Source organism: Sapajus apella, unplaced genomic scaffold (assembly GCF_009761245.1).
Source record: "Sapajus apella isolate SASKATOON/1434 unplaced genomic scaffold, GSC_monkey_1.0 scaffold40, whole genome shotgun sequence".
Taxonomy (NCBI): Eukaryota; Metazoa; Chordata; class Mammalia; order Primates; family Cebidae; genus Sapajus; species Sapajus apella.
The window spans coordinates 355,552-378,346 of record NW_022436980.1 but is presented as its reverse complement, the minus strand read 5'-3'; the positions used below and the strand labels follow the sequence as shown (position 1 = coordinate 378,346).

At 35.4% G+C, this 22,795-nt stretch overlaps 1 protein-coding gene across 9 annotated transcripts in view; it reads left to right on the top strand.

Moving 5' to 3' along the window:
* STXBP5L (syntaxin binding protein 5 like) overlaps positions 1–22,795 on the top strand; it is a 421,768-nt gene that overhangs the window by 173,402 nt on the left and 225,571 nt on the right. Inside the window, exon 3 of one of the 9 annotated variants that reach the window (XM_032298942.1) lies at positions 16,272–16,368. The exons of the other annotated variants lie outside the window; for them this stretch is intronic. Coding sequence (XP_032154833.1) covers positions 16,272–16,368 — 97 coding nt within the window. The remainder of the gene's footprint in view (positions 1–16,271; positions 16,369–22,795) is intronic. 9 annotated transcript variants of the gene reach the window in all.

The following is a 22,795-nucleotide window of genomic DNA, read 5'->3' as shown; positions in this document are numbered from 1 at the left end:
TAGGTGCACATAAATTTTTGAGGGCACTATTCAACCATTAACCTGGGATGGAGAAATTTGTATAGATTAAGCCTGAGAATATTGTAAATCCCAGCAACCCCCAATTTCCTCAAACCCTTCTGATTAGCAGAAGTACCTCTTTCACCATTTTTGGAGAGCAGTTTCCCTTTTCTGGGTGTAATGACCAGAAATGATCTTACCTAAAATAATTTCCTTGTATGATGATGTTTTTCCTCACAAGACCACCTCCAATATCATTGCATTCAGGCAAACAACCAGAATCAGATCTCAGATCTCAGCACAACCTAACAGAAGCATAAATCTTCCTCCAGGAAGAAATAAACTAGGTGTGAAGGAAATAGAATACCTACCAAAGGAATTGAGGATCTGACTAATACTGTCACCAAGGAAATGTGTTTAGAGTGGTTTTTAAGGACTTGAACTTGGGAGCTGCATAGGGGAGAGTTTATTTTTATGGAGGCACTTACTTATGATTTTGGATTTAGTCCTTTGGCAGGAACACTTGGATATGGTCCTAGTAGTAATTTGCTGGGATGGCCCCTTGAAGCCTAGACTAAAAAAAAGTAGAGACATCAGAGTCTTTTGGTATAGTATTAAAAAAGGGATCAGGGAGATGATATGTTAAAATGAATATAATATGTTTGTTCTGGCAACTCACCTTTTGACTATGTTCCCTAGGAGGCTTCTGAGGATCCTGTCTTCACTTAACCTAGTAAGAAATGCCCCAGAAAGGCAAGTATTAGCTTATTTGGAAGCTTGGTAGTGGTTGTCCCTTTTAAGGCCTTTGTTGACAGTAGGAGTTAATGGAAGAGAGTCAGGCTCTATAATATCCATGGATTGGTAGAGGCCAGGTGGCAAGATTTAACCCTCTGGCAATACGGGTTTAATTACCATAATAAGCAGCAAGGCTGCAGCGGCAATGCAGGAATCTATGGTATTGACTAATATATCTTGATGTTTCTAGGAGCAAAATAAGTTGGGAAGCTGACTGAGATGTTGTTTGCCTAGCATGATTAGAAAAAAAATTAAGAGCAGTTTAATTTTTGACATATACCATCAAAATGGAAAGTTACAGTATATCCTCAGGTTTTGAGATATAAGTCAGTTTGCAGATTCAGAAGCTATTGATTAAAAAAGGAGCTAGTTGTCTGTCCCTGAAAAAGAATCCTGAAATGCTATCATAAGTACATATAGTGATTATAGAAACATCTGTGATCATTTGCAGAAGTAACTGTTTAGTTTTCAGTACTGTTAAATATAGAGTCAGAGCAGACATTAATACTGGAAAATTTAAAAAAAAAAGAAATTATGGTCCTCCAGTTAGAGGCAAGACATATGGAATGAAATAACCAGTTGACAGATGGAGCTTTGGCCCAAGTCTAATCTCACAGTAGATCTAGTGAGTATGCAGACAAACCCAGTTTTTTTCTCCAAATGTATCATTTGGACAGATATGCTTAGTAGCTGAAATAATCCTCATATTTGTTTGCTTACATTGTTATTAGAGGCACATAATAGGAAAGAAAAATGGAATCTCCTGAAACTGTCTTCCTCTGCCAATATTGTAATCAGAAGGAATAAAGCATCTCTGAAGAAATTGCAGAGCTTAGCACAATTAGACTTGAATGATGCAATGATAGTGGCCACCAGTACGTTATTGTTGAGTTCCATTGTGTAGGTTTTGCAAAAGAAAACAAAATGGATTGAGGTTGGTAATAGTATATTGCTATAAAAATAACCAGGTGACAGTCCCAATCACAAGCTGCCCAGCTGTTGATACTTTTATGGGTATAGATCAATACAACCTATGGTACCTAATATACAGTTATTTATTTAGGGAAATCTGTTTTTCACATGGACGTGGGATGGACCCCATATTAATCAACAGAGAAGAACAAAAGAAAGGGCTGAAGTATAAATTCAAAATCTTTCTCCAGGACTATGTTATTTTTCCTGCTCTCTGTCATAATATAATCCTCAGGAATCTTGATTGTCTGGACATTCTTTAGAAAGTATACCAATTCACTTTGTTGCATATGTAATGCTAACTGTGTCTGATGAGCAGACCTGGCAAGTACCTTTATAACTCATAAAATTCATGTTTCAGAGGGTAGGAAGAAAATACCACAAAGATCCAGAGGCCTTTACCATATATAAAGATTTTTAGGGTCTTAGGGTCTGGGGCATATAGACCATCTCCTCTAAATTAAAGCATAAGCTATTTTACTTCTCCTAACTAAGAAAGTGTTACATCACTTGATGATGATTTTAGATTTAAATAATAGTTTATAATGTCCTTGAAATTACTGAACCAACTAATTTTTAGATCACCCAAAAGTCTGCCAGTTTTGAGTGAAACCCTAGAGAAAAACCTGGTAGTGTTTGTCCCCTAAGTCAAAGATGTTTGCAAGCTACTCTACCACTTGGGATGTATGATTTTGTAGATCTGATAGAGCTTAATGCATCTGGTGGATAAAATGTTCTATTGGAAAGCCCGCTAGAGGAGTCACAGCAGTTACTATCCATTGTCAAAGCGACTCCTGACATACTCCTGGGTCCTTGTAGAGCCTGAACTATGGAACACCAAATGACTATGTAACCTGTGCTATCTATCATGAGTTAGATGTTATATTCACTGAGTCATAAAATTGGGTGGGAGACATGGTATATTTAGGATATTAGCTTTGAACTTTCAAAAAGTTATTAGTAAATTAGATGTACATGGAGTCAAGAATTCCATCTGTTGCAAAAATACCTTCATGTCAGCCTACATCTATAATCTCATGGGATTGGAGGGAAATACCTAAAACCAATTGACAGAAGAAGAAAGAAGTTATGCCTGCTTCATAGACAAGTCAGAAGATTGGTTGGCATTAGTTGGTTACGGACTGTTGCTCAATTACCTCTCCATTAAGGGATAACCCTGACTGACACTGGTAAAGAAAAATCATCACAATTTGTAGAGCCAATAGCAGTATACTGCATTATGCATTTCATATTAATAATGATACAGTTATTTTAAATTCAGAAAAATTTTCTTCCACTTGAAAATGATAGACTCTTCATTAAACAGCTATTAGATCAAATAGAAAATACAAATTAAAATAGGTGAAAATATAAACATCAAAAATAGTACTACAGATATCATAATCTATGGAATATTATGAAAATAATTAAGAAAAACAATTTGTAGCCTTTACATCTTATATCAATAAAATTATAAATTAAAATACATAAGTCTAACATGAAACATAAAGCTAGAAAAAAGATCAAAATAAAGCAAAAGGAAGCATAAAAGACATAAGAACATAAGAGCAGAACTTCAGTTCTGATTTTAAGCTATGTTATAAATTAATCAACATGCTAGTTCTTTGAATAGAACATAAACAAAATATGCAAACCAATATCTAACCTAATCAAGAAAAATAGGGAGAAAACAAAGTTACACAGAATAATACACAAAACAAGAGGAAATCATACAAAAACTAAGGAAATTTTTAAACTTTCAAGTTAAATTATCTTACATAACTCTAAGCAAGTAGATGTAAAATCCTAGGTAATGTGGGTAATCCCATAGGGAAATTATTAACAGTGATACCACTGGAGACAGAAAGTTTATGAAAATGAGAAAGTTATTAAATTACTACTCCCACTCAGAAGTAAAAACACAGCTGACTTTATAATGGAATTTTACTACTTTTTCAAATATTAGATAATACCAATATTAGATGCTACATAGACTGTTTTTAAAAGAGATTACCAACTATGGCCAGTTGGACAAAAATATGGCCTGCCTGTTATTCTTTTAAATAAAGTTTTATTGGAGATTGTATAGTCTGGAAAGCCTAAAATATTTACTATTTGGCTTATTACAGAAAAAGTTTATAACCCCTGTTCTGAGTATAGTTTCAAGAAAGAAAAACATTCAAATAATTTTTATGAGCAATTATAAGAGTGATAAGTAAATCTAATAAAAGTTCCATGAAAAAACTATGGATTTGTTAGATGTATTAATATCAGCAGAAAAGGAGCAACATCAGCAAGGTGGCAGAATAGGAAGCATGGGTTTTCATTCTCACAAACACAGAGTCAGCTGCAATTCACATATAGATTCCCTTTGTGAAAAATGACAAAGTAATTGAAAAGCTTCTGGACCCCAGGAGAACATGAAACCAGATTCACTAACACCAGTAAGGAGATTTAGGTTGCCTCCTTACCAGAAACCCTGCTCCTGGTGCAGCACTATGTGATCAAGGAGAGAATTCCTGTATCCCAGCTTCATCCAAGGGAGGTAAGAACTTTGGTCACATATTCAGCATCTCAATTTTTCTAAAGGGGCTCCCCAGAGAATTGGTTTCTATCTTGCCAGTCTTGGAGCACGGAGTTCTGAAACAGTCTAGCTGCCTAGACAAGAACAGAAGTAGCAAATTGGGCTTATAGATGCTTTTGACCTTCCCTGCCCTGCTGCTCAGCACAGAGGACAGATGAAAAATCCCAGGCCTCAGCCTACCCCTTAGGTTGAAAGGAGTTGATCTGTGCATCCAGTACCCTAATTTCTCCAGGGGTGCCAAAACAAGCAAAAAACCTAGCACATGTCTCACCAGTCCTGAAGCTCTGATAGGTCTGGTACATCTAGCTGTCTGGGGAAAACCAAGGTGGTGGCCTGAGCTGGTAGATGCTATATCTACCCCACTGGGCTCAGCACAGATTGAGAAGATAAAGACCACAGGTACCTGTATCTCCATGGGAAAGGGAAGAGTAAGTAGAAGTCCTCAGAATCTCTGTCTAGGCCAATTGGTGGGGAACTTCTCTATGAGGACATCTCAGGAAGACTGAGAGAGATGCCTGCTTTGTCTAATGTGCAGAAAGCAACATCATCAAGGAAAATGAAGAATCAGGCATAAATTTTTTCAAACAAAATAATATAATGGAAACCAACCCTAATGAAATAGATTTATGTGACTTACCTGATAGAGAATTAAAATAACTGTCATAAAGAGATTCACTGAGATCAAGAAAGCAATTTATGAACAAAACTAGAACTTTCAGCAAAGAAAATACATTTAAAAGTACTAAACAGAAGCCATGGAGCTGAAGAGCACAATAATAAAACTGAAAAAAAAAATCACTAGAGGGGTCAACAGCAGACTACAGAAAGTAGAAGAAAGGATCAGTGAAACCAAAGCCAGGTAACTAGAAATAATTCAATCAGAAAAGCAAAAGGGGAAAAGAATGAAGAACAGAGAAGAAGCCTTACACAACTTATGGAATACTATTAAAATGGTCCACTAGGTATATTATGGAAGATCCAGAATGAGAAGAAGCATATCAAGGATCAGAAAGCTTATTTAAACAAATAATGAGGGCTGGGCATGGTGGCTTATGCCTGTATTCCCTGCCCTTTGAGAGGCTGATGTGAGAGGATTGCTTGAGCCCAAGAGTTTGAGACCAGCCTGGACAACATGGCAAGATCCTGATTTTATAAAAAAGAAAAAAAAGATACAATGGTTGAAAGCCTCCCAAATCTAGAGAGGGAAGTAGATATCCAAACCCAGGAGCCCCAAAGAACACCAAATAAAATGAGACCAAAGAAATCTACATTCAGATATGTTATTATCAGATTGTCAGAAGTCAAGGACAAAGAGACGATTTTAAGAGCAGCAAGAAAAAGTGATTGGTCACATACAAGAGAATCTTTATAAGATTATCAAGAAGTTTTAGCAGAAATTTTGCAGGACAGAAAGGGTGGTATAATATATTCACAATGCTTTAAAAAATATTGTCCATCAAGAATAGTATATTCAACAAAACTGTCTTTCAAAAATGTAGCAGAGATAAAAACTTTCCCAGACAAACAAAGCTAAGGAAGTTTACCACCACTAGATTTAACTTGCAAGAAATGTTAAAGAGCTCTTCAAGTAGAAGCAAAGCAAGATGGCTGCTGTATTAGTCCATTCTCACAGTGCTAGAAAGATACTACCTGAGGCGGGGTAACTTATAAACAAAAGAAGTTTAATTGACTCACAGTTCCACGTGGCTAGGGAGGCCCCAGGAAACTTATAAACATGGCAGAAGGCAAAGAGGAAGCAAGACATGTCTTACACGGTGACAGGTGAAAGAGCGAGCAAGCAAAGGGTAAGTGCCACATTTTAAAACCATCAGATCTCATGAGAACTCCCTCATTATCAAGAGAACGGCAAGGGCAATACTAACCCCATGATCCAGTCACCTCCCACCAGCTCCCACCCTCAACGCATGGTGATTACAATTTGAGATGAGATTTGGGTGGGGACACAGAGACAAACCATATTAGCTTTCTTAGTTTATTTTCTGTTGCTTGTAATTGAATGCTTAAAACTGAGAAATTGATAAAGAAAGGGAATTTATTTCTTACATTTATGAAGGCTGGGAAGTCTGAGGTCTAGGGAAGGCATTTGGTGAGAACCTTCTTGCTGGTAGAGACTCTGTGGTGTCCCGAGGTGGAGCAGGGCATCACATAATGAGGGAACAGAGTGTGCTAACACTCTAGTTCAGGTCTCTCTTCTCTTATACAGCCACTAGTTCCCTTCCCATGATACCTCATTAATTCATTAACCTATTAATCTCTCATTAGGGCAGAGCTTTCATGATTGAGTTACCTCTTAAAGGCCCCACTTGCCAATACTGCTATAATGGAGATTAAATTTCAACATGACTTATTGAGGGGACATTCAAACCATAGCAATGGTGAAGTAAGACTCTTCAGTGATAGTCTACAGAAACTTCAATTTAAACAACTATGCATGAAAAACCCTTTATACAAGCTAAGGAAACCTGGTGAGTTATGGGAATACCTTGCTTTAGCATAATAATAAGAAAAGACACACCAGGCCCATCACAGTAAAACTCAGGACTGTGCAGAGTTCATTCACCTCTGACAACAGGCTGGTATGCACAAACATCTAGACCGTCTAGACCAGTGGTGTCCAACCTTTTTGGTACCAGGAACTGCTTTTGTGGAAGTCAGTTTTTCCATGGACTGGTGGGAAATGGGGAGTGGGGGTGGTTTTGGGATGATTCATGCATATCACATTTATTGTGCACTTTATTTCTATTATTATTATATTGTAATATATAATGAAATAATTATACAACTCACCATAATGTAGAATCAGTGGGAGTGCTGAGCTTGTTTTACTACAACTAGAGGGTCCCATCTGGGGGTGATGGGACAGTGATAGATCATCAGGAATTAGATTCTCATAAGGAACATGCAACGTAGATCCCTTGCATGTGTACTTTACAATAAGGTTTGCACTTCTATGAGAATCTAATGGTGCTGCTGATCTGACAGGAGGTGGAGCTGTGGTGGTAATGTGAGTGACTGGGATTAGCTTTAAATACAGATGAATCTTTGCTCTCTCACCTGCCACTTACCTCCTGCTGCATGGTCCGGTTCTTAACAGGCCACAGACTGGTACTGTGACCAGAAGTTAGGGACCCCTGCTCTAGAGCACCCTGGTGTCATGAAAAGCTACAAAACCAGCTGATGGGCTCAAGTTCCAGTCTGCATTACCACTGGTTAACTGCAGTGACTTCAAGCCCCCAGTAATCCTCAGTGCAAGACAGACTATAGCTACTGAAGGCCTTAATCATGTCCAAGTGCCAGACAGGAACCCATGGCCCTGGTAGAATGAACTTGAGTTCTGGCCTGCATCATCACTGGCCAACTACAGTGCCCTTAGGCGCTGAATAAACCTCAGTGGCAGGCAGGTTATCGCTGCTATGGGCCTTAGGCATGCCCTAGTGCCATGCTCATCTTAGTAGCAATGTCCTTGGGTATAAGTTCAGCAGCCAAAGGATTACTTATGCCTCCCTTTTTCCAACACCAGGCAGCAGAGCACAGAGAGACATCATTCACTTGGCAAAGGAAAGGAAAGTATAAGCATAAGGTTTTGCTGTAGAATCCAGTATAGTGCCCACCACAGTAAAACTCAGTATCTAGTAGACTCCCCACTCCCACAGCCCCTGACACTAGACTGGTATGCAAAGACAGAGCCTCTAGACCTGCCCTGGTATCAATTGAGACCCCATGGGCCCTAGCAAAACAGACTCGAGACCCAACCCACACTTTTCTGCCTATTCAGCAGTGTTGAAACCTGAATAAACCTTAGTGGCAGGCAGGCCATAGCATCTCTTGGCCTTGGTCATGTGCTGCGCTGGTCTTGGAAGCCAAGGGCTTTTGCTGTAGTCCAACACTTTATCAGCGTCAGAGGCCAAAAGATTCTAGCTGCAGCAATCTTGGGCTTGGAGCACTCCTAGCACTGCAAGAGCTGAAGTGATAATGGGCATAGGGACCTAATCAGGTCAACCTGTGCTGAATCTCTGGGCAGGCTTACTACAAAAGGAAGCTCCCAAACAAAGCAAGACCTGTGAAGACTGGATTAGGTACCTGCTTCAGTGCATAGACATCAACACATGGCTACAACAATCAAGACCAGTGAGGGAAACATATCAACAAATGAACAGAATAAGGTGCTAGTGACTAACTCTAAAGAGACAGATTAAAGAACTGCCTGACAAAGTATTTAAAGTATTAGATTGGTGCAAAAGTAATTGTTGTTTTTGCCATTACTTTTAATGAACTATTAGGTTTAAATAACTGTTACTAGTTATTTTAAGGAAAGTCAGCAAACTTCAAAAAAATACAGAAAATCAGTCCAGAAATTTAGGAGAGAAACTTATCAGAGATTGAAATAGTACAAAAAAGTCAAAAAAATTTTTATTTCTAGAGCTGAAAAATACATTGACCATAATGAAAAATACAACAGAGAGCACCAACTGCAAAATTGATCAAGCAGAGGAAAATTCTGGGAACCTAAAGACTGATTGCTTAAAAAAATATACAGTTAGGGGATAAAAACATTAAAATAATGGAAAAGAAATGAATGAAGAAAACTCATGGGGTTTATTGGATAACATTAAAAGAGCAAAATGCAGCTTACCAGTATTCAAGGGGAGTAGAAAAAGAAAAAGCGATGAAAAGTGTATGTAACAAGAAAATTTCCAGGCTTCCCAATAATCCTAATGGCAAACAGCAGAAACCTTATATGCCAGAAGAATGTGGAATGATATATTCAAAGTGCTGAAGGAAAAATATTGTCAACCAAGAATACTATGCCCAGCAAACCTGTTCTTTGGAAAGGAAGGAAAGAGAAAAAATTTTATGGACAAAGAAAAACAGAGGGAATTTATCCCCACTAGACCTGTTCTATAAGAAATGCATAGGGAGTTCTTTAAGGTAAAAGAAAAGGGTGCTAATGAGTAACACAAAAACATCTGAAAATATATAACTTGCTGGTAAAAGTAAATATACAAATTCTAAATCCTCTAATAATGAAATGGTGGTGTATAAATTACTAACATCTTCACAATATTTAAAAGGTTAAAAGGCAAAACTATTCAAAGTAATAATAACTACAACAATTTGTTAAGGGAGATGCAAAATAAAAAATTGTGTACTGTGACATCAAAAATTCAAAACGGGGAGGTGGAGTTAACAAATACAAGTTTTATTTTTTTTCTTTTTCTTTTTGCAATTGAAGTTGTTATCAGCTTAAAATAACCTATTATAACTCTAAGGTTATTTTTTTCTAAGCCCCACAATAATTAAAAAGCAAAAACCTATAATAAATACACTTACAATAAAAAGCAAGTAATTAAAACATATTCCTAAAGAAAATGACCACAATGGAAGATAGTAAGAGTAAGAAGGTCTCTAAAAGGCAGCTAGAAAACAATGAATAAAATGGCAGTAGTAAGTTTTTATCTATCAATAATTACCTGGAATATAAATGGATTAAATTATCCAATTAAAAGACATAGAGTGGTTGAATGGATTAAAAGATAAGACCCAACTATATATTGCCTAAGAGAGACTCACCTTACCTGTAAGGACACACACAGACTGAAAGTTAGGGGGTAGAAAAAGGTACTTCATGCAAAGAAAACCAAAAGAGAGCAGTATTAGCTATACTTAGACAAAACAGACTTTAAATAAAAACTGTGCAATGATAAAGGGGTCAATTAAGCAAAAAGATATAGCAATTATATAGGTACCCAACTTTGGAGCTTCTAAATATGTGAAACAAATATTAATAGATCTGAAGAAAGAGATTGACTGTAATACAGTAGAAGTAGGGGACTTTAGCACCCCACTGTCAGTAATAGATAGATCATCCAAATAGAACATCAACAAAGAAACATTGGATTTAAACTGCACTCTAGGCCAAATGGCCCTAAGAGACATTTATAGAACATTCCGTACAACAACAATACACATTCTTCTCAACTGCACATGGAACATAACATAATAGATCATATATTAGGCCACAAAAAAGTCCTAACATATTTAAGAAGACTGAAGTTATATCAAGTATCTTTTCTGAATACATGATATAAAACTAGAGATTAACAGGAGAAATTTGAAAATCTCATAACTATGTAAAAATTAAACAGCACGTTTCTGAACAACAAACATGTCAATGAAGAAATTAAAAGTGAAATTTATAAAAATTCTTGAGACAAATGAAAATGGAAATACAACATACCAAAACCTGTAGGATACAGCAAATGCAATTGTAAGAGGGGAGATTAAAGCAATAAGCAGATGTCATAGCAATAAAAAAGAAGAAAGATAAACAACCTAATGTTGCACCTAAAGGAAGTAGAGAAGAACAAACTAAACTAAAAATAGGAGGAAAGAAATAATAAAGATAAGAGGAGAAATAAATAGAGTTTACAAAAAAGCCAAAGATAAGTGAAGAGTTGTTTTTTTTTTCAGGCAACTTATGGAATAGGAGAAGGTGTGCAACTATGCATGTGACAAATGTCTAATAACTAAAATCTATGAGAAACTTAACAAAGAACAAACAACTCCATTAAAAAGTGGGCAAAGAACATGCTCAGACATTTCTCAAAAGACAAACATGTGACCTACAAACATATGAAAAAATGCATAATATCTCTAATCATTAGGGAGATACAAATTAAAACCACAATAAGATACCATCTCACACCTGTGAGAATGGCTGTTACTACAAATTTTTAAAAATAACAGATGCCAGCAAGGTTGCAGAGAATAGGGAACACTTATACACTGCTGGTGGGAATGTAAATTAGTTAAGCCACTGTGGGAAGCAATCTAGAGATTTCCTAAAGAACTGAAAGCAGAGCTACCATTTCATCCAGCAGTATTGTTAGTGGGTATATAGCCAAAGAAATATAAGTTGTTCTACCATAACATACACATGCATGTGTATGTTCATTGCAGTACTATTCATAGTACAACCTAACTGCCTATCAGTGGTGGACTGGATGAGGAAAATGTGCTACATTTACATCATGGAGTACTACACAGCAATTTATATAAATGAGATCATGTCCTTTGCAGCACATGGAGGGAGCTGGAGGCCATTATCCTAAACAAATTAACACAGGAACAGAAAACCAAATACTCCATGTGCTCCTTGTAAGTAGGATCTAAACATTGTGTACACACAGACACAAAGAAGGGAACAGTAGACACTGGAGCCTATTTTAGGATAGAGGGTGGAAGGAGGGTGAGGATTGAAAGGCCACCTATCAAGTATTATGCTAATTACCTGGGTGACAAAACTATTTGTACACCAAACCCCCATAACATGCAATTTCCCCATGTACCAAACCTGCATATGTACCCCTTAAACCTAAAATAAAAGTTGAAAAGAATAAAAAGAGATTTTTAAAAAATATAAACAAAACTGGCAAACTTTTAGCTAAACAACAACAACAAAAAAATGAAGACCAAATAAATAAAATCAGAAATAAAAAACAGATATATCTGATACCACAGAAATTCAAATGATTGGCAGACTGTTATGAACAATTTTATGCTAACACATTGGAAGGACTAAAAGAAATAGATCAATACCTGGATACCAAAACCAGATAAGTATACAGTAAAAAAGCAAACTCCAGGCAAATGTTCCTGATGAATATAGATGCAAAACATTTAACAAAATACTCAACCTGTAATCCTAGCACTTTGGGAGGCCAAGGTGGGTGGATCGACTGCAAACTGAATCCAAGAGCACATTAAAATAATTATGCATCATGATCAAGTGGGATTTATCACTGAAGTGCAAGGATAGTTCAACACATATTAATAACATTTTCTGATTTTGAACTAAATTACAAGGCTACAATAATTAATATAGTATTGCAATAGCATATAAACAGACATATAGACTGATGGAACAGAATAGAGAGCCCAGAAGTAATCCACACATATATGGTCAACTGATCTTCAACAGGGGTGCCAATAATACACAGTGTAAAAAGGATAATCCATTAAACAAATGGTATTGAGAAAACTGAATATCCACATGTAAAAGAATGTAATTAGACCTTTTTCATACATTATACTGAAAAAATTCAAAATGGATTAAGGACTTAAACATAAGACCTTAAACTCTGAAATATATGGAAGAAAACATAGGAGAAAAGCTTCATGACACTGGTTTTGCCAATGTGACGGCCATTATTAACGTGACACTAAAAGTAATGACAAAACAAAAATAAAAAGTAGGACAATGTCAAACTAAAAAGCTTCTTCACAGCAAAAGAAACAACAGTGTGAAAAGGCAATGTACAGAATAGGAGAAAAATTTTGCAAGCCATGCCTGTAAAGGGTTAATTTGCAAGATACATAAGAAACTCATACAACTCAATAGTAAAAAAAAATCTAATAATATGATTTTAAAATGGGCTTAGGTCTTAAATAGACATATCTCCAAAGAAGGCATACAAATGATCAGATATATGAAAAAGTGCTTAATGTCACTAATTATTAGAGAAATGCAAATCAAAACCAAGATTAGATATTAAGATGATTATTATGTATATATCTTTTAAACTAAAAATCACCTTTTGGCAAGGATATGAAGATATAGGAACACTTGCATGGTGGGACTGCAAAATGGTTCAGCCACTATGGAAAACAGTGTGGAGGCTCCTCAAAAAATTAAAAATAGAACTACCTATATAATACAGCAATCCCACTTCTGGATATTTATACAAAGAATTGAAATCAAGATTTCAAAGATAAATAAATCATAATACTTTTGACAATAGCCAATATGTGGAAATGGCCTAAATGGCCATTGGCAGTTGAATAAACAACATGTGGTTACCTAGACCTTATTAGGGCTGAAGAGTGTCCCCTCATATACCTATAATACACATGGTAGATCTACAATGAGTCAGCCTTAATAAATAAGGAAATTTTACGTTAGGTGACAACATGATGAACCTAGAGGATATTATGTGAAGTGAAATAACTGGTCACAGAAAGACAAATACTTCACTATTCAACTTACATCAGAATTTAAAATAGTCATATTTATAGAATCAAAGAGTGGATTGGTGGCTGATGGGCTGGGAGAGGTTGAAATGCAGAGATACTGATCAATGAACTTAAAGTTTCAGTCGAGCAAGTTTGATTGATGTATAAACTTTAGAAATCTGACATTTTTATCTATAGTCAACAATAATGTACTATATATTAAAAAATTCATTAAGAGGGTAGGTCTTATGTTTGTGTTCTTATTACAGTAAAATGAAATATTATTGGAAAAATCTTAAATAAAATATTAGGGGACAGAATCCCAAGAGCACATTAAAAAACAGTCCCTTATGACAAGTGGTGTTTTACTGCAGAGATACAAGAATAGATACTATTACAAAATCCATCAATATAATTTATATCACTAGTAGGTCTAAGAAAAAATGACTATTATCTCTATTGATGCTGAAAAAGTATTTGAATAAAATTTAGCACCCATTATATTTCCAGTTTTGATAATCACATCAAAATTCTATACAAAAACATAATTTAAACATGTTGTCAAATTATTTTTGGCAGACAAAATTTGCAACAATTCATCAACATCAAATCTTCACTAAGGAAAAACCTAAAAGGCTTGTTTAAGAAAATGAAAATAATCTATTATATAAGAACAGAGATGGAGAAAAGAATAAAGAACCACAAACATGTTAAACTAAGAAAATACTTTATAAAAACAATAATGACTTATTGGAGTATAATATATTGAGAATTATGATACATGTTGGGATGACAGTCACTGAATTTAATTTCCAATGTCTTTGTGACGGTTAATTTTATACGTCAAGTTGACTGGATTAAGGAATACCCAGAGAGTTGGTAAACATTACTTTTTAGTGTGTCTGTGAGAGTGTTTCCAGAATAAATGACCATTTGAACTAGAAGACTGAGTGAAGAATATCCACCCTCACCAAATGAGCAGACACTATCCAGTTACTGAGGTTAAGATAGAACAAAAAAGAGGAAAGGTGAATTTGCTGTCTCTAGTGGAACTGGGATATCCATCATTTTCTGCTACTGAACATCAGAACTCAAGGTTCTCAGGACTTCAGAATCTCCTTATACCAGGCCCCTCCCACCTCACTGGTTCTCAGGCCTTCAAACACAGACTAAGTTACAATCCCAGCTTTCCTACTTCTTCAGCTTATAGAGAGCATATTGTGGAACTTCTAATTCTGCATAATTACATTAACCAATTTGCACAATAAATTCCTTCATATATATATATATATATATATACACACACAAATATATATCCTATTGATTCTGTTTCTCTGGAGAACACTAATACAGTCCTTATAATTTCCAGAAACTAGCACAATTACTAATTTACATTATAATTTGATAAATCATGAAAAATTTTTATTCTGGTGGTCACACTAAAAGAATAAGAAATGTATGTATAATGGATAAGTTAATAGAGTGGAAAATTGGTCTGAGAAAAAATTACTATCCAACCCACTTCCCCAAAAAAGGGAGGACACATTTAAAAAATGGGACAAATACAAGATAAGTAGGTAGCTTTGTTCTAAAATATGTCAGCAATTGTATTAAATGTAAACTTATTAAATAGGCTAATAATAGGCTATTGTAAAATTTTAAAAGGATACAGCATGTCAACCATAACCAAACAAAATTTTGTAGCTATACTAATATCAGGATTTAGACTTTAAGGAAAAACATTTTTAAGGATAACATTTTGTAATGGAAACAGGTTTAATTCAGCAGAAGATGTAATAATTCTAAATATGTATATGCCTAATGATGGCATAGATTCATAGCATACAGACAGTGCTTGCTTTTCATGGTATCATGTTAACTAAAACATGTGCTTATCTGAATTGTGTTTTCATTTTGCATGGAATCATGATGTGTGTGTATGTATAATTTGATAGAACTAAAAAATATTTTAAAAATTGGACAGAACTAAAGTGAAAAATACTCAAATTTACAGTTGTAGTTGGAGATTTTAACAAACCTCTTCCAGTCACTGAGAAAACAAACAAAGAAATAATTAGTGAAGATAAAGAAAACATGAACCACATGATTAACAAGTTGACACATATAATACATTATGTATGTAGTACTAAAAGACCACAAATTATTTTCAAACGCCCAGAGTATTTGCAAAAGTTTTATATTTGCTGAACCAAAAAACATGCCAACAAATTTCAGAGTATTAAAATAATACATAATATATTCTCTAAGCACAAGAGAATTCAGCAAGTTTATCAATAAGAAAAAGATAATTGAAAAATCCCCCAATGTTTAGTCATTACTACACTTCTGAATACCTTCTATGGCATAGAAGATATCGGTATAGAAATTAGAAAATTTATAGGTTTATTGTATTTATTAAAAAGTGAAGAAAAGCTAAAAATCAGTGATCTTAGTATCCAACCCAGCAAGTTAGATAAATAGCGAATTTAACCCAAAGAAAATAGTAGAAAGATAATAAAGATATAATGGCTTATTTTATGTGTCAACTTGACCAGGGCTTGAGGTGACCAAATATTTGGTCAAACATCTTTCTGAAGGTTTAGGTGAGGATCTTTTAGTTAGGATGAATATTTAAATTTGTAGACTGAGTAAAGCAGATTGCCATTCCAAATGTGGGTGGGCCTTATCAATCAGCTGAAGGCCTGAATAGAACAAAAAGGCTAACCATCTTTCAAGTAAGAGAGAATTCTTCCTGCCTGACTGCTTTTGAACTGAGATATCAGCTTTTTCCTGCCTTTGGACTCTGACTGAAACATCGGCTCTTCCTGGTTCTTGAGCCTGCTGACCTTCAGACTGGAACTATACCATTGGTTCTCCTGGTTCTCAGGTCTTCAGACTCAGACTGGAACACCATCAGCTCTCCTGGATCTCCTGCTTGCCAACTCACCCTTCAGATCTTGGGACTTGTCAGCCTTCATAATCACGTGAGCCAATTCCTCATAATAAATATTTTTCTCTGTTCAGTTCCATTGGTCTATATCTCTGTTTTGGTACCAGTACCATGCTGTTTTGATTACTGTAACCTTCTAGTATAGTTTGAAGTCTGGTAGTGTGCTTTGTTCTTTTTGCTTGGAATTCACTTGGATATGCGAGCTCTCTTTTGGTTCCATATGAAATTTAAGGTGTTTTTTTCCAGTTCTGTGAAGAAGGTCATTGGTAGATTGATGGGGATAGCGTTGAATCTGTAAATTACTTTGGGCAGTATGGCCATTTTCACGATATTGATTCTTCCTAACCATGAACATGGAATGTTTCTCCATCTGTTTGTGTCCTCTCTTATTTCGTTGAGCAGTGGCTTGTAGTTCTCCTTGAAGAGGTCCTTAACGTTCCTTGTTACTTGTATTCCTAGGTATTTTATTCTCTTGTTAGCAATTGTGAATGGCAGTTTGTTTTTGAATTGGCTCTCTTTAAGTCTGTTATTGGTGTGTAGGAATGCTTGTGATTTTTGCACATTGATTTTGTATCCTGAGACTTTGCTGAAGTTGCTTATCAGTTTCAGGAGATTTTGGGCTGAGATGATGGGGTTTCTAGATATACAATCATGTCGTCTGCAAGTAGAGACAATTTGACTTCCTCCTTTCCTATTTGAGTACCCTTTATTTCTTTTTCTTGCCTGATTGCTCTGGCTAGAACTTCCAGTGCTATATTGAATAGGAGTGGTGAGAGAGGGCATCCTTGTCTAGTGCCAGATTTCAAAGTGAATGCTTCCAGTTTTTGCCCATTCAGTATGATATGGGCTGCTGGTTTGTTGTAAATAGCTTTTATTATTTTGAGATATGTTCCATTTATACCTAGTTTATTGAGGGTTTTTAGCATAAAGGCTGTTGAATTTTTTCAAAGACCTTCTCTGCATCAATTGAGATAATCATGTGGTTTTTGTCTTTGATTCTGTTTATATGGTGAATTACATTTATAGACTTGTGTACATTGAACCAGCCTTGCATCCCTGGGATGAATCCTACTTGATCATGGTGGATAAGCTTTTTGATGTGCTATTGCAGTCAACTTGCCAGTATTTTATTGAAGATTTTTACATCTATGTTCATCATGGATATTGGCCCGAAATTTTCTTTTCTTGCTGATTCTCTGCCAGGTTTTGGTATCAGGATTATGTTTTCTCATAAAATGAATTGGGAAGAATTCCCATTTTTTGGATTATTTGGAATAGTTTCAGAAGGAATGGTACAAGTTCCTCTTTGTGTGTCTGGTAGAATTTGGCTGTGAACCCATCTGGACCTGGGCTTTTTTTGGGTGGTAGGCTTTTAATTGCTGCCTCAACTTCAGACCTTGTAATCGGTCCATTCGGGGTTTCGACTTCTTCCTGGTTTAGGCTTGGGAGGATGCAAATGTCCAGGAATTTATCCATTTCTTCCAGGTTTACTAGTTTATGTGCATAGAGTTGTTTGTAATAATCTCTGATGATGGTTTGAATTTCTGTGGAATCTGTGGTGATATCCCCTTTATCATTTTTTATTGCATCTATTTAATTATTCTCTCCTTTTTATTAATCTGGCTAGTGGTCTGTCTATTTTGTTGATCTTTTCAAAAAACCAGCTCCATTTAAAATGGCGATCATTAAAAAATCTGGAGACAACAGATGCTGGAGAGGATGTGGAGAAATAGAAACATTTTTATACTGTTGGTGGGAGTGTAAATTAGTTCAACCATTGTGGAAGACAGTGTGGTGATTCCTCAAGGACCTACAAATAGAAATTCCATTTGACCCAGCAATCCCATTACTGGCTATATATCCAAAGGATAATAAATCATTCTACTATAAGGACATATACACATGAATGTTCATTGCAGCACTGTTTACAATAGCTAAGACCTGGAACCAATCCAAATGCCCATCGATGATAGACTGGACAGGGAAAATGTGGCACATATACACCATAGAATATTATGCAGCCATCAAAAACGATGAGTTCATGTCCTTTGTAGGGTCATGGATGAACCTGGAAACCATAATTCTCAGCAAACTGACACAAGAGCAGAAAATCAAACACCACATGTTCTCACTCATAGGCGGGTGTTGAACAATGAGAACACATGGACACAGGGAGGGTAACATCACACAGTGGCACCTGTTGGGGGAAAATAGGGGAGGGACAGTGGGGAGGGTGGGGAATTGGGGAGATATAGCATGGGGAGAAATGCCAGATATAGGTGAAGGGGAGGAAGGCAGCAAATCACGCTGCCATGTGTGTACCTATGCAACAATCTTGCATGTTCTTCACATGTACCCCAAAATCTAAAATGCAATAAAATAAATCTTTCTCTATGTATAGAAAAACATCTATTGGTTCTAATTTTTCAAAGAACACTAATTCAAAAGATGAGAGCAGAAATTTAAAAAATAGAAAATTTTTTTTAGTACATTAGCAAAACCAAAAGTGATTCTTTGAAAATACTAATGAAATTGATGCATCTCTGGCAAGTCTGATCAAGAATCAGAGAAGGTGCAAAAAATTACAACAAATTTATGTTCACCTAGGAGTACAGTTGGTTTAACTTTTCAGAATCAGTCAATGCATTTCACATAATAACAGAAATAAGGAGAGAAATATATAGTGATTAAAAATAGATAAACATTTAATAAAATTTACCTTCTCTTCATTATAAAAATCTCTTGGTACACAGGGAAACAAAAGGAATTTCATTAATATGAACTTTGTTAATTTTCCCAAAGCTATAACAATACCCTCTTTAATGATGAATTAACGTAAGTTTTCCTCTTGAAATGAGAAATGAGACAAAGATGGCTATGATTTATCCCTTTAATTTCACATTGTACAGCTATTCACAGTGTTGGTCATTAGATGAGAAGGAATTGGAACTCAAACATATTTTGTGAAAATGAAAACATGAAGTCATTGGTATAACCACTTTGGAAAATTGTTTGGCTGTGTCAAAGTTAAACATACTAATATGCTATGGATCACTACACATTTAACAGAAATACATATACATATTTACCAAAAGATATGTAGAAGGTTGTTCAGGGCAGTATTATTACATCAACTGTAAAACGAGTAATTTAATTTGTGGTAGTACCATAGCCGAAACAATGAAATGCTATTTTAATAATGAAATTGAATTAAATAGTGCTACAAATATAGTAGAAATAGAAGCAAGAAAGAAAGCAGTATGTATTGTGTAATTCTACTTATCTAAAATTCAAAACAGATAACAGTAACGTATAGTGTTAGAAGTCAGGATAGTGGTTATTCTTAGAGAGGAGAGTGGGAATATTAACTAGGTAAGAGTACAAAATAGGCTTCTGAATGTCTTGTATTTTTCTTGTATTACTTGTCTTTCTACTGTATTTCTTAATGTGGACTATAGATTCATGGGTATGTTTATTTCATAATTCATTAAATACACATCTATAATCTGTGTACATTATACATTTCAACAAAAATATTTAATTTAAAATTAGACACCTATTCCTAATAAAATAAATTTATAATGTATAAATCAATTTATAGTTCTTTTAGTCTCTCTCTCTCTCTCTCCCTCTTTCTATACCCTGTCCCTCTCTCCCCAGAATTCAGGATCTTATTTAATGGGGAAATATTAGAGACATAGCCACTAAAGTCAGGAAGAAGGCAAGGATGCTCAACCTCTCTACTATTTTTAATACTCTAGGATGATTTTTAGTAAAGCAGTTAGATAAATACAAACAATTAGAGACTTAAAAACTTGAAAAAATAAAGTGGCCTCTATTTTAGATTATATGATGATATATCTGGAATGACAAAGAAAATCAACCTGAAAATGAATGCAAACAAAATAATTTCGAAGGGTGTATACTAAAATCCAACTATAGAAATAATACCCTCTTAGACAAGGTAATGAAGAGAAGAACCCATATAAAATAGCAATAAGAAAGTTAAAATAAGTAGGTATAAAATTAGCAAGAAAATCAATATGTAAAAATCTTTCAAACTTCCTAAAAGATGTAAAAGCATACTTGAATAAATGAAAGGTGGTATCCTTTGCTCTTGAATAAGGTGACTCATTATCTTTTCTTCTGCTTTCTGAGATTTACTTTTTTCTTTACCTTTCAAAGTCAATGCTTATATCATTAAAACATTTGCAGTTTTTCTTTCCTACATACATATTTACAAAACCATAAAATTTCCTCTTAAGATTCATGTGTGTCTTATGAGGCATTTTTGTTCAGTTCTATTTCATGCATTTCATTTCTTCTTTGCTTATTAATTACCTACAGATATATTTTTTAGTTTTCAAAATATTTTTGTCATAACTTTTATTTTACTGTGGTTAGAATATAATATCTACAATTTTTATTTTCTGGTATTTAATAATTTGTTGTTCACCAAATACCTGTTTTTTCAGACACTGGTCTAGGTTCTAATGATATCATGGTGAACAAGTAACTCTATTTCTTTGCCTTTATGGTACTTACTTCTATTGTGAGAGACATTTTCAGTTTAAAAAATATGTATACCAACAAACATATGAAAAAATGCTCATCATCACTGGTCATAAGAGAAATGCAAATCAAAACTACATTGAGATACCATCTCACGCCAGTAAGAATGGCGAACATTAAAAAATCTCGAGACAGCAGATGCTGGAGAGGATGTGGAGAAGCAGGAACACTTTTGCACTGTTGGTGGGAGTGTAAATTAGTTCAACCATTGTGGAAGACAGTGTGGCGATTCCTCAAGGACATAGAAATAGAAATTCCATTTGACCCAGCAATCCCATTACTGGGTATATATCCAAAGGATTACAAATCGTTCTACTATAAGGACACGTGTACACGAATGTTCATTGCAGCACTGTTTACAATAGCAAGGACCTGGAACCAACCCAAATGCCCATCGACGATAGACTGGATAGGGAAAATGTGGCACATATACACCATGGAATATTATGCAGCCATCAAAAACGATGAGCTTGGGTCCTTTGTGGGGACATGGATGAACCTGGAAACCATCATTCTCAGCAAACTGACAGAGGAGCAGAAGATCAAACACCGCATGTTCTCACTCATAGGCGGGTGTTGAACGATGAGAGCACATGGACACAGGGAGGGGAGCACTACACACTGGGGTCAGTTGGGGGGAAATAGGGGAGGGACGGTGGGGGGTGGGGAGCTGGGGAGGGATAGCAGGGGGAGAAATGCCAGATGTAGGTGATGGGGAGGAAGGCAGCAAATCACACTGCCACTTGTGTTCCTATGCAACAATTTTGCATGTTCTTCACATGTACCCCAAAACCTAAAATGCAATAAAATAAATAAATGGGAAAAAAAATGTATATATAATTTATGGTTTGGGCAATGTTCCTGTTTTGGTGTGGTCAAATATTATTGCAGAGTGCTCTTATTTTTGTCCTGATTCCTCATGGTCACAGAGTGGCCTTGTCTAATGCTGCCGGATGTCAGGGGAATGCTTTTCTCTTTTTCTAATTCTCTAACTGATTCAAATAACATGTTTTCTAAATGACAATCTTGTATACTTATCTCAACAGTTTATGGTTTTCTTGAGGTTCAGTATGTTATATTTTGTTTACTAGGGCTATTGCTAGCAATGTTTTATAAGCAAAGCAACTTTTATCTTTCAGATATTTATTTTAAGAAAACATAGTGTTTTAGGATATTATTTTATTAAATCTTGGGGCTCAACTTTAGAAAGATTATATTATTCATTTTATTGCTTTAGTTATATTTTCCAAACTTTTTAGGTTGATAAATTGCCTTGCCAATATCTCCTTGCCGATAGTCTCATAACACTCAACAAAATTGGTTTTATTGGCTGGGCATGGTGGTTCACGCCTGTAATCCCAGCACTTTGGGACGGGCAGATACCTGAAGTCAGGAGTTCGAAACCAGCCTGGTCAACATGGTGAAACCCCATCTCTACTAAAAATACAAAAATTAGCCAGGTGTGGTGACAGACACCTGCAATCCCAGCTATTTAGGAGGCTGAGGCACAAGAATTTCTGGAACCCAGGAGGTGAAGGTTGCAGTGAGCAGAGATCACGCCACTGCACTCCCACCTGGGCAGGAGAGTAAAACTGTCCTCAGTCTCAAAAAATAAATAAATAAATAAAAATAAAAAGAAAAGAAAAGAAATTGGTCTTGTTCATCATTTTCTCTTGTATGTAAAAGGAATTAATTTGAAGTTAAAACATATCTTAATAAAGTCATATCAGTTTTAAGAAATATTACCCAAATATGTATTTAATTTTGACATTTTTACTTAGCAAGTCATATATGCCATTTACTTCAAGTGAACATGTGAAAACTCAATTTTTGTCAAATCAATTTTAATGTTTGTTGTGTATGGTTTAATAACTAAGCATTTTTGTTAT